Raw genomic sequence first — 13,580 nt, 5'->3', positions numbered from 1 at the left:
ACTTTACTAGAGGGTTAAAGACTAAATTCGGTTTACTTTATTTTTCCTACGTATAATGTACTGATTGCCACTGAAAATCAATTTTGAAATTGTTTATAAAAAATATATAGACAATCACATGTTTTACTAGATCTTATAAATTATATTTAAAATGTGTGATAAGCACATAAATGTGTAACATTACTGGTATATGACATGTATTTATCATACCTTAAAAATATATTTCGGTTGATAAGAGCCAATTTTTTCATAGTTCGTAGAAACTTCATAGTTAGTTGGCAAACTTAAACCTATCTGACTTGTGGAAACAAAAGTACATTTTGTATTTTAAAGCATTGCTTCCCCCCACTTTGACCTTCACCACTAACACCAGCAAAACTGAACGACTGGTTTCATTCTAAGGGAAACTTCCTCAATCTCACGGCAAATTACGTTTAGTTTTTGTACATTACACACATTGGCTCTCGCGTCCCGAACTATTTATGTTAAGGCAGGTGAAGCTATGTACTTCCAATTCCATCATGACACTGACGAGAGAGGGCTCCTGGCGGAGGCGATGTATTCTCATGAGACTGACGAGAAGGGGATTGCCGGGAAAGTGTACTCAGAATAACGCCCTTGTGCTGCTGGTATGACAGAGGTCTTGCGAAGGTAGTGTATTATCAATGCCGCTATATAACCTATGCTATACATTTCCGGTAACGCTGATGTATTTTGAGTATATTTTGAGAACTGACGAGAAAATAATTTCTTGGATAAGGTGGGAAATCATTCCTTGAGATGATTCATTGCAGGGCTTAGAGATTAAGAAAATACATGTCTATGTTGTTTCTTCAGAGAATAGCCAAAAATATTACAAACAAGTTAATAAATAGGAAAACATTTATGTCTAACCATATATAAGTTTACAGCCCTGGCGTATAACCAGGAAAAGCTATCCTAATATTACTCCTGCCATGTTAGAACAATTATAACCGCTTTAAAAGAAGACAATGTCAGGAGTTGAGTTTTGACAACTACAGTATACAACATTTTTAAAGTAGTACACGTTCCCACATGAAATTACTATATAAGTCTTATTTTTTAGAAAAGATTGAGTTTCCACGAAAGAAACTATATATTATATTATTAAAAATAAAATTTTATCGGAATAAGACGTTTAAGTAATCGTTACTGCCTGTGCTAACGGATTTTCAAAAGTTCCCTCACAACTATTTGGCAAGAGGACGAGTGAATGATGTTTGGAGCAATCAATTACGAGCGCTTCACCGGGTAATACACGACGGCGTATAATAACGATGCCAGCCAGTCAGTCGACGTCAGTCAAGAACGCCCAGCAGTCACTGACGCCCACTCAGTCACTGAGCCCGCTCTGAGACAAGATCAGTCGCGGGATCAATGGCTCATTTCTGACATTGCTTTGCTGTTTCACTCTCCTTCACCGGGTAATACGACGAATGCCAGTATCGGTATCAAAGACGCCTGCCAGCCAGTCAGTCACTGAGCCCGCTCTGAGACAAGATCAGTCGCGGGATCAATGGCTCATTTCTGACATTGCTTTGCTGTTTCACTCCCCTTCACCAGGTAATACGACGAATGCCGGTATCGGTATCAAAGACGCCTGCCAGCCAGTCAGTCACTGAGCCCGCTCTGAGACAAGATCAGTCGCGGGATCAATGGCTCATTTCTGACATTGCTTTGCTGTTTCACTCCCCTTCACCGGGTAATACGACGAATGCCGGTATCGGTATCAAAGACGCCTGCCAGCCAGTCAGTCACTGAGCCCGCTCTGAGACAAGATCAGTCGCGGGATCAATGGCTCATTTCTAACATTGCTTTGCTGTTTCACTCCCCTTCACCAGGTAATACGACGAATGCCGGTATCGGTATCAAAGACCCCTGCCAGCCAGCCAGTCACTGAGCCCGCTCTGAGACAAGATCGGTCGCGGGATCAATGGCTCATTTCTAACATTGCTTTGCTGTTTCACTCCCCTTCACCGGGTAATACGACGAATGCCAGTATCGGTATCAAAGACCCCTGCCAGCCAGCCAGTCACTGAGCCCGCTCTGAGACAAGATCAGTCGCGGGATCAATGGCTCATTTTTGACATTGCTTTGCTGTTTCACTCCCCTTCACCGGGTAATAAGACGAATGCCGGTATCGGTATCAAATACGCTTGCCAGCCAGTCAGTCACTGAGCCCGCTCTGAGACAAGATCAGTCGCGGGATCAATGGCTCATTTCTGACATTGCTTTGCTGTTTCACTCCCCTTCACCGGGTAATACGACGAATGCCGTATCGGTATCAAAGACGCCTGCCAGCCAGTCAGTCACTGAGCGCTCTGAGACAAGATCAAAAAGGCTCAATTTCTGACATTGCTTTGCTGTTTTCACTCCCTTCACCAAGGTAATACGACCCGGTATCGGTATCAAGACGGCCTGCCAGCCAGTCCAGTCACTGAGCCCGCTCTGAGACAAGATCAGTCGCGGGATCAATGGCTCATTTCTGACATTGCTTTGCTGTTTCACTCCCCTTCACCAGGTAATACGACGAATGCCGGTATCGGTATCAAAGACGGCCTGCCAGCCAGTCAGTCACTGAGCCCGCTCTGAGACAAGATCAGTCGCGGGATCAATGGCTCATTTCTGACATTGCTTTGCTGTTTCACTCCCCTTCACCGGGTAATACGACGAATGCCGGTATCGGTATCAAATACGCTTGCCAGCCAGTCAGTCACTGAGCCCGCTCTGAGACAAGATCAGTCGCGGGATCAATGGCTCATTTCTGACATTGCTTTGATGTTTCACTCTCCTTCACCGGGTAATACGACGAATGCCGGTATCGGTATCAAAGACGCCTGCCAGCCAGTCAGTCACTGAGCCCGCTCTGAGACAAGATCAGTCGCGGGATCAATGGCTCATTTCTGACATTGCTTTGCTGTTTCACTCCCCTTCATGCCAACTACATTTATGCAAATAATTTCGTTTAGTTTTATATATAAACAGGTAACAGGCGTATGCAATTAAACTGAGATAATTCATAAACTTATTTAATTGAACTCGTATTAAAAAGCCTGTAAGAACCATTTCCATGCACACACACACACACACACACGCGCGCACGCGCGCGCGCGCGTACACACCACACACAGTTTCGCTTTGCTATGTGTACATTATTATATAGATTTAGTTAATTCGTAGCAAAAATGTTGTCTGTACTTCTCCCCTTGTATTCAGAGCAACCGTTTTTGCTACAATCTAACAAAGAAATTCTACCATTTTGTTAGAAGTCGAGATTTTTCTAAACCCATAGATACGCGTAGAATTAAAACGACTTCTTTCCATGTGCGGGAGAAAGGTTTTGCTCAACGAGTGATTGTATAAGTAACAATGTACTTGAGAAAGTATTGATGCTTGTTATAAACCCATGTAGAATTGTAAGCACCAGAGGACAAGAGCTTTATTGCTAACCTCTATGGCAAGCAATTAATTTATTAGAACCATGTTCTTATGTGGAAATCTACGACGTCTTGTTATAGAGCACCGAGAACACACAATAGGTAGCCTCTATGGCAAGAACTTAATTAATTAGAACCATGTTCTTATGTGGAAATCTACGACGTCTTGTTATAGAGCACCGAGAACACACAATAGGTAGCCTCTATGGCAAGAACTTAATTAATTAGAACCATGTTCTTATGTGGAAATCTACGACGTCTTGTTATAGAGCACCGAGAACACACAATAGGTAGCCTCTATGGCAAGAACTTAATTAATTAGAACCATGTTCTTATGTGGAAATCTACGACGTCTTGTTATAGAGCACCGAGAACACACAATAGGTAGCCTAAATGGCTAGAAATTAACTAATACGAACCATGCTCTTAGGTGGGAATTCATAACATTGTTGGAATTTAAGTCGAATCCAGTACAGTCACGTTTTACAAAAGTAAAAATTAAGTGTTTATTTGGTGCCACACAAGGTACAAGCTGAGAGACAAATCAATCGCTTTGTGACACTTGTTGGCTGCTCACTGCTCGGTATCGTCTCTTACAGAATTATCCGGGCACACCACTCCAACAATGAAACCAATTTAAGTAAAAATTAAGTGTATACATCTGTCACACAAGGCACTGTAGAGACAAGCTGAGAGACAAATCAATCGCTTTGTGACACTTTGTTGGCTGCTCACTGCTCGGTATCGTCTCTTACAGAATTATCCGGGCACACCACTCCAACAATGAAACCAATTTAAGTAAAAATTAAGTGTATACATCTGTCACACAAGGCACTGTAGAGACAAGCTGAGAGACAAATCAATCGCTTTGTGACACTTGTTGGCTGCTCGCTGCTCGGTATCGTCTCTTACAGAATTATCCCGGCACACCACTCCAACAATGAAACCAATTTAAGTAAAAATTAAGTGTATACATCTGTCACACAAGGTACTGTAGAGACAAGCTGAGAGACAAATCAATCGCTTTGTGACACTTGTTGGCTGCTCGCTGCTCGGTATCGTCTCTTACAGAAATATCCCGGCACACCACTCCAACAATGAAACCAATTTAAGTAAAAATTAAGTGTATACATCTGTCACACAAGGCACTGTAGAGACAAGCTGAGAGACAAATCAATCGCTTTGTGACACTTGTTGGCTGCTCACTGCTCGGTATCGTCTCTTACAGAATTATCCCGGCACACCACTCCAACAATGAAACCAATTTAAGTAAAAATTAAGTGTATACATCTGTCACACAAGGCACTGTAGAGACAAGCTGAGAGACAAATCAATCGCTTTGTGACACTTGTTGGCTGCTCACTGCTCGGTATCGTCTCTTACAGAATTATCCCGGCACACCACTCCAACAATGAAACCAATTTAAGTAAAAATTAAGTGTATACATCTGTCACACAAGGCACTGTAGAGACAAGCTGAGAGACAAATCAATCGCTTTGTGACACTTGTTGGCTGCTCACTGCTCGGTATCGTCTCTTACAGAATTATCCCGGCACACCACTCCAACAATGAAACCAATTTAAGTAAAAATTAAGTGTATACATCTGTCACACAAGGCACTGTAGAGACAAGATGAGAGACAAATCAATCGCTTTGTGACACTTTTTGGCTGCTCACTGCTCGGTATCGTCTCTTACAGAATTATCCCGGCACACCACTCCAACAATGAAACCAATTTAAGTAAAAATTAAGTGTATACATCTGTCACACAAGGCACTGTAGAGACAAGCTGAGAGACAAATCAATCGCTTTGTGACACTTGTTGGCTGCTCACTGCTCGGTATCGTCTCTTACAGAATTATCCGGGCACACCACTCCAACAATGAAACCAATTTAAGTAAAAATTAAGTGTATACATCTGTCACACAAGGCACTGTAGAGACAAGCTGAGAGACAAATCAATCGCTTTGTGACACTTGTTGGCTGCTCACTGCTCGGTATCGTCTCTTACAGAATTATCCCGGCACACCACTCCAACAATGAAACCAATTTAAGTAAAAATTAAGTGTATACATCTGTCACACAAGGTACTGTAGAGACAAGCTGAGAGACAAATCAATCGCTTTGTGACACTTGTTGGCTGCTCACTGCTCGGTATCGTCTCTTACAGAATTATCCCGGCACACCACCCCAACACTAAATCCAATTTCCTTTCTCGCCATTTCCTCTGCTGCAATCTGCTCCTTAGTGTAGTAATCGTCCCACTCCCTTCTTTTGCCTCATTTCTTCCCTTGTTTTATTTACACCCAAGAACGTGGCTATACATATTAATTTAGCTACGACTAAATTATTAATTTTAAAAAAGCTACGTAAATTACAATAAAGGTGCAATGTTCCAAATATTATATACTTTGAGAAAGTTATTTTGCTAAAGTAAAAGATCTAAAGTTTGTCTCGTGTGTACTCATTATATTAACTTGATATTTCTGAGTACAGCTTTCCTTCTCCCGTCAACTTCAACCCGTCTCCCTCACTCCCTACATTAATTAAACGAATTCATTTCACAAAATCAAGCGCCAGCAGATAAGTTTTAACTTTTTTATGGATCACTTATAAATTATTCGCACATATTCTGTCCACTGATCATGTTAATCTTTATTTCTTATTTGAATCTGTAAAAGATTTGTTGGACGGTAACAAACAAATATTTATTAGTTCAGATATTGAACAGATCAATACATACAACGACCAGCGGTAAATCGTGGCACACAGTCGAGCGGTTAGCTTCTCGTAGCTACAAACGGTTGTTAGGGTTCCGGCAACCCGAGCTCGGCATTAGTGAGTCCCAACAGACAAAGCTGGCTTGTTTTCCCCTACTTAAGTGTACCACAAGAGATGTGTTTTTGTACCTAAGCCAAGCCAAAGTCTGGCCACTCCCGCCCAGCCAATAAATACTTGACTACTGTTGTCACTGCACCGCCACTGTGCTGGTCCGTTCCATCGAGGTTTTCGTAGAAGAGTGAACACAATAGAATAAATATATGATAGTAGTATTTAACCATAATAATTATAACTATAACCTAGTACGATCAATAAAGGAAGCAACCTTCACGCCGCTCTGTGTAGTATAAGCCTATATATCGGAAACAGCATTTGGTATGTGATATCATATTAATGAAACAAAAATTGCAATATTTATATTTAGATGCTACAAGATTTTTCAGAAAATGACGGTTTAAATGTTAAACCAGGACAAAATATGTTAACTGTGCTAAAATGAAAATCAATTAATATTTATTAATAAAAATAAATATTACAATACTTATATTTGGTAACAGATATTTCACGAATTTTTCACTAATAACAGATCATCTAAAGTTAAATATTTAAATATGATCAAAAGTTACACTTAATTTGAGTGCTTAGATAATACTACATGTCTTAATATATTATTTTATTTGGAGGTAGAAGTATTTCTTCTTTTTAATGATTTTGTAATATTAAAAAAAATTCTAAAAGTATGTTTGCTGTTGCTTTCCCGTTTGTAATTGGTAGAAACATATTAACAAAAATTAATCACGAACTGTTGGATCAGTGTCTGTAATTAAAAATTGTGTTTTATATCAGAAGTTTTCCTACAGAACGAAATGGCATAAATGTTTAATAATAAATCTTCGGCAGTAATAAATAAGAAAAACAATAATTTTAGGTGAATAATTTTTTATAAATTTAAAACTTTCATATTTATTATTTTTAAATCATTGTCTTTCAGACTTAACTTAACAGTAACTTAAACTGCAATAAACAATAGGAAAACAAAAATACGGGAAGAAGCGAGAAACACACCTGGTTCTTGCCCTTGAGCACGAGGACATTGGTGACTCTACCGAAGGGGATGCCCAGGTGGATAATTTCCGCTTCCGTCACCTCGTTGGGGATGTTGCGAATGTGTATCACCTTGGACGGCTTCGTCCCGCCGTTCGACTTGTCCAACTTCGCCTGCAACAAACAGTCAAAGTTAAAATATTGTTGCCGGGTAGGTCTTGATAGTTCTAACAGGTCCCCACAACACTAAAATGTGTATTGAAGAATTAAACTAGGAGAGATTCCGTTTCTGGAAAAACATTGGAATGTTAGTTATAATAACAAGTAATAGCACACACACTATCTCCGGCAACACTACTTAGTAAATGCAAACTGTAGTTAAAAAATAAAAAAACAATCTATTGGAGAGTGCATTCAACTGTATCTTGAGAGAGGATGAGTGAATTGTAGATAAAGATCATAAGTTTTATATGAAGGAGTAATCCAATTATACAATAACAAACCAATAGTGGATGGAATGACTAAAATATTAACCGAAATAAAATGTAATATTCCATACGAGATATATGTGGACAATATAGTACTGTATGTCAAGCGGCACAGGTCTGTGAGCGGTCGGTAGGAGACCACACAGAAACCGCAGTGTCCCGCGGTCACTCCTCCCCTCTCCCACATACAATCCACACACTCTTTTCGGCCCGACCTTACCCTCCGCCTCACCCTCTTATGATAACCACACACCTTCTGTAAATAATTAACTTTGCCACAGAAGTAGCGTATTTACAATAAAGACTCGGTGGTCATGTCGGTCATTGTGTGGCGCCATCGCGGTCAGCTACATTAGCATACGGACGTGCACGAGCTCACGTCCTGCAGCTTACTGATGGCAATAAGTCATTGTCTGGCCGAGTGTGTTCATTAAAGGTCTCTTCCTCGCTATCTACACCAGTGCAGTTTCTTAACGAGATTAGCTCCTGTAGATGTGGTGACCCAAACATGGATATAAGAAAATTAATACTGATTAGACTTATGCCAGTTCTCTTCATCACAATCTAAGTAAAGGCCTAAATTCTGAAGCACTATTGTTTGTAGCAAATGAATTTCAATTTGTTATGCTGACATTGGGAACGTCACAAGAGTTTTTTTATCATCAGCCGTATATACACACGCGCGTGCACACGCACACACACACATAGACAACATAATATAGCTGAACCATGAGGTTGGGCAGAACAAGACTAAAACGGGACATAGCCTCTCCTTTAAGAGTGTTAGCCTTGTTCTGCCCAATCTCATACATGGTCCACTGCCTGTGCGAGAACTTTATTAATAACAGATTAACAGAATAGAGGAGAGTCGAGACAGTACAAGGTCGATGGTACTAATAAAAACATGAATGATGAGAGTATTTATTTGGGCCATAATCCCAAACTCAGGCTCAGTCTTAGAACCGCTCGGCCATCGGTACTCCAAGTATTCTTCTAATATATAATATATCTCCTAATATTCTCCTTTACACCTACAATTTATTTGCATACATCATACTTTGTTAATATATTTGTGATTTCCAAGTTTGTTTCACCTTAACACCAAGCTAAAGGTTTATTACATTACCTAATTAAATAAACGTGAAGGAGCTAATAAGGGTTTTATAATTTATATCGGAAACAAAAACTGGACATTGCTTGATGTCAGGGTTTGCTAATGTTATCAAGTTGCCGGAGGCCGCTGGTCATGTTTGTACACGTGTGAGGGTAACAAGGCCAGGCAAGGGATTGTGGCAACAAGTCCTCGCCCGGAGCTGCCGTCCCTCCTCTCACACTCTCCCTGACGTGGTACCCGGCTACCCAGCCGCTGCTGTACATTGTACAGCAAGTTACGACCCCACGACACTTCAATCAATTTGCCGATATTGTGTTTGAAAATCGCAATTTCCACCACAATTACCTTATTAACTACATTTTTCCAATTAATCTGAACCGAACACTCGTGTTATCCTAGCTGCAATTTAGAAACATCACTTTTCACTATAAATTTCCAATTATCTTTCGAGAAATACTGGAAACATCATGAGATTATCCATTCATACGACAGGTAAAAACGCAACGTGATTTCCGTGGAAAGACGTACACAATCAAAGTTAATATTAACTGAGCCCAAGGGAAAGCGTCAAGAACTTTCCATTCAGTTTTTAGAGCTGAACATTGGATCCAGTGACAGCTTGTGGTCTGGTATACAGTACCAATAACACTGCAAGATCTCGCGTATGAGTATCCTTGTGAGACTCTCATCCTAACTGCTTGATCCCCAACCAACCCACTCACTCCACTGTTTACTCACAGGATCCGAGTACAATCATAACGTTGTGCATCAAAATAAAGTATACTTTCTAACAATAAAGCTGCTTAGTCATACATCTACAGTACATTATTTTTATATAATAGGTATAACATACATTTGTTTTCTATTTAAAAATAAAAATTGAGAAATTCCCACTTTCATAATTGGCAAATATTTGTAAAAGAAATTCCTATTTCTTCCCAAAACCTGCAAATTAAAAATTTCGATCACATGTTACGTTCACATGTATACTTACAACACATGTTTCAAAATGCAGCCCTCTCGCGGATGAATAATTGAATATTTTATTATATTTAATATTTTTTATACAAATTTGTTTTTTATGAAAAAAATGGAGAAATTCCCGCTTTATGATTGGCAAAGAGTTGTAAAAAATAGACTTCATCCCCAATCATGCAAATTAAAGACAAACATTCCGATTAGGTTCTACGTTCACATGTATACTTACAACATAGTTTTCAAAATGCAGCCCTCTCGCGTGTGAATAATTTAATATTTCTCTGACTGAAATTAATACCACGCTTTTTGTACCTGCAAAAATAAACCTTTAATATTGGCAATATTCAAAATAGACACAAAACAGCCAGAATATTTTTAATGGCCAAGCCGGGCCGTCAAACTCGCACGTCACCGTTAGTGATGACAGCGAATCCTCGATATCTATTACAGCTCCCCTCTGTAGGGTTCATATTTAATATTTGTATAGTAGATTGGCAGCACTGATTAATAAAAAGCGTATAGATTTCTCTGTCACTGTCAAGGTTCGCATATTGTTTAATAAATCCCGGGCACATATTTGAGTACCGCAAACAATCATATTGATATCATGACTCTTAAATTGTTATTTCTTGGTGGCTTTTCGGTAATTACGTTTATGATTTCTTCTTTAATGGACATTTATTCATACATAGTAATTGAACTTAAATTATGAAGCTCTTAGATAAGTTGTAAAAACTGTACTCTGATGTGAGTACACGAATGTGACATTTTAACATGCGATTGCACTTATTTTATTACGACATTATATTTACGAAATAACAAAAAAAGCAATAACATGAATAGCCCTGGTATCAACAATAATGTTCCTTTGAATTCACACGATTCCTGCACCTGAAACAAAGGTTTCTCATGGCCCCTTCAGTTCTTGCTGTAAATCCTGTTCTACCAACGACACGTAAGGCCCAAATTCACCAAGAATCCCGCTCTTTGAGACCAGTGAATATACCTCCATAGCGTACATATTCGTATTAATTATCTGTAAATCACACTGGCACCTGCGTGGTTTGAATCCTACGTAAATATGTTGATTTGTTACTGCTGCTTATAGTACGAGTATCCTACACGCCGTTCGTGCTGATCTACATACTTAGAAAGATGAAAAACTCTGGTTGTGTGAAGAAGACAAACTAATACAGCTAATGATATACTTAACAGTTGTTACCCACTTGAGTAACACAAGGGAGTGCAAGTTGCCAAACGACTGGAACGTAGTTAACACACCACACATGGGTGGTACTATAAAGCTATTCCCGTAACATGACGAGTAGGAATAAACAGACGTTTACCGACTAAAAGCAACACACAGCCCTTTGCTGAGCGGAAATAAAAAAAAATGTATTACAACTGGCAATTTTAAAACATTAGAAAGAATACTTTGAAAGAATTCACTGCTAATTTGCAGAAATATTAAATCTCAACATCCAAACAAAACTCAACCTTATACTATTACATGACTGAGCCTTATTTTTTGTAACTCAAAACACGACAGGCAATGTTTAATCGACAGTGCAGTTATAAGCGAGATGCAGAGTAGACCGTTGTATCACACCGTTATGCAAAATCTAACTATTCACACATAATAGGTGTGGTCTAGTAGCGAGCGACATGTATGCTATCGATTGTCGATGGTCACTATACGGTACTCAGTTGTAGCCACAGCCGTCGCTAAAACACGACAGGCAATGTTTAATCGACAGTGCAGTTATAAGCGAGATGCAGCGTAGACAGTTGTATCACAGCGTTATGCAAAATCTAACTATTCACACATAATAGGTGTGGTCTAGTAGCGAGCGACATGTATGCTATCGATTGTCGATGGTCACTATACGGTACTCAGTTGTAGCCACAGCCGTCGCTAAAATACGACAGGCAATGTTTAATCGACAGTGCAGTACGAGCGAGATGCAGCGTAGACAGTTGTATCACAGCGTTAAGCATAATCTGACAATTCACACATAATGGGTGTGGTCTAGTAGCGAGCGACATGTATGCTATCGATTGTCGATGGTCACTATACGGTACTCAGTTGTAGCCACAGCCGTCGCTAAAACACGACAGGCAATGTTTAATCGACAGTGCAGTTATAAGCGAGATGCAGCGTAGACAGTTGTATCACAGCGTTATGCATAATCTAACTATTCACACATAATAGGTGTGGTCTAGTAGCGAGCGACATGTATGCTATCGATTGTCGATGGTCACTATACGGTACTCAGTTCAAGCCACAGCCGTCGCTCGCCGCCATGTGTTTACATTGATTATTGACGTCACACAGTCCCCACTGAGTGCAGCACAGTTGACAATTAATTATATGTTTCATCACAACATATCTGCCTTCACCACAGGTTTGATTTTCTGAAAATACACGATATCGCGATTAAAAATATTAACTTTGATTCCAATTAAACTGAATTTCGTTACAATTTTAAACAGCTCGAATTTGTCTTTCTATTTGGAAATGATGTGACAGGCGAATTTTCTATATATTTTATATTCTATTAAACCGTATGAAGTTACACGATATATTATATATTTTTACTAAGCCCAACATTTACATTTAAACTATAAAAGCGTTAAAACAAACTTCATACGTTTTAATAGAATATAAAATATATGGAAAATTCGCCTGTCACAAAAACAATCTTTTAACAATTTGATGTAGAAGTAAACGTTTACTTCCATAAAGAAGTTTTAGGTTCTTACAAACCATGTCCATATATTGTACAATAATTAATAATTTACCTATTTGAAAAGTAGGTTATCTCTTAATTAACAGTCTATCGACCTAGAGGTTTCTCAATAAATCATAATCTTATCTTGATATTTTACTGAAATTATTGTCTTATTTTTATATTTTACTGATAGAAACTATCCCGAGGGATGCTTTGCTTCGTCGTCATCTACGTACAACTACAAGTTCCTTTTTATAGGTTTTCTTCGGCTTTCCCGCCCCTCAAGTACTTTCTGTTTTTCCTAACGCCGTTCTGAGCATGTTCTTTTTGAACAAAACATTATCGAGTGGGTAAATAAAAAATATACGAATTTTATAATATTTTCATTATGTTTTTAAGTACTTTTTAAGGATGTTCAGTTCCTACCAGTCATATTATGAAGTAAATGGTCTGTCATGTCTAAAGGTAATGTTTAAATAAAAAACAAGAAATCAAAAATTAACATCTATATCAGCAGTATTTATAACTATTTACCACTAAAGGACATTTATCACGCTGATCCCTGGGCGCATGTGTCTTGAGAGCAAACACATGGAGACGTGGTCGGACTTCATTAATACTGTAGCTACCGGAAGGCCCACTCGGAGATGGAAACGAGAGCTGGAGCTTACTTAGCAATTAGATTTGCTGCCGTCCCGTCCCGTCCCGCTCAGCTCGGCTCAGTTCGTTTTACGTTTTGTATGAAACTCTCCCCTGCTTCCGCTCGCGTCTAACAAGGACTCCTTCTCCCTCCTCCCCCTCACGTCCCCCTCTGTCACCCATCAGCTGTTTCATTCACCCAACTCAGATTATCACAACATCACATAAAACAATAAGAGTAAGCCAATAATTGTGTTAAACCTGTATTTTTAAGAAGGGTATTATACGAGTTACGCGTAATACAAAAAAGAAACTAAAATATACGATTCGTGATAGAAAAGAACAT

At 39.2% G+C, this 13,580-nt stretch overlaps 1 protein-coding gene across 8 annotated transcripts in view; it reads right to left on the bottom strand.

The window, feature by feature from the left end:
- The window catches only part of LOC124360313 (polypyrimidine tract-binding protein 1), a 412,476-nt gene that overhangs the window by 88,917 nt on the left and 309,979 nt on the right, over positions 1–13,580 (bottom strand). For all 8 annotated transcript variants that reach the window (XM_046813832.1, XM_046813879.1, XM_046813823.1 and 5 more), the window contains one exon: positions 7,305–7,457. In XM_046813832.1, coding sequence (XP_046669788.1) covers positions 7,305–7,457 — 153 coding nt within the window. The remainder of the gene's footprint in view (positions 1–7,304; positions 7,458–13,580) is intronic.

This window comes from Homalodisca vitripennis, chromosome 1 (assembly GCF_021130785.1).
Source record: "Homalodisca vitripennis isolate AUS2020 chromosome 1, UT_GWSS_2.1, whole genome shotgun sequence".
Classification (NCBI taxonomy): domain Eukaryota; kingdom Metazoa; phylum Arthropoda; class Insecta; order Hemiptera; family Cicadellidae; genus Homalodisca; species Homalodisca vitripennis.
Note: the sequence above shows the minus strand (reverse complement) of the source record. Positions and strands in the feature narration are given on the sequence as shown.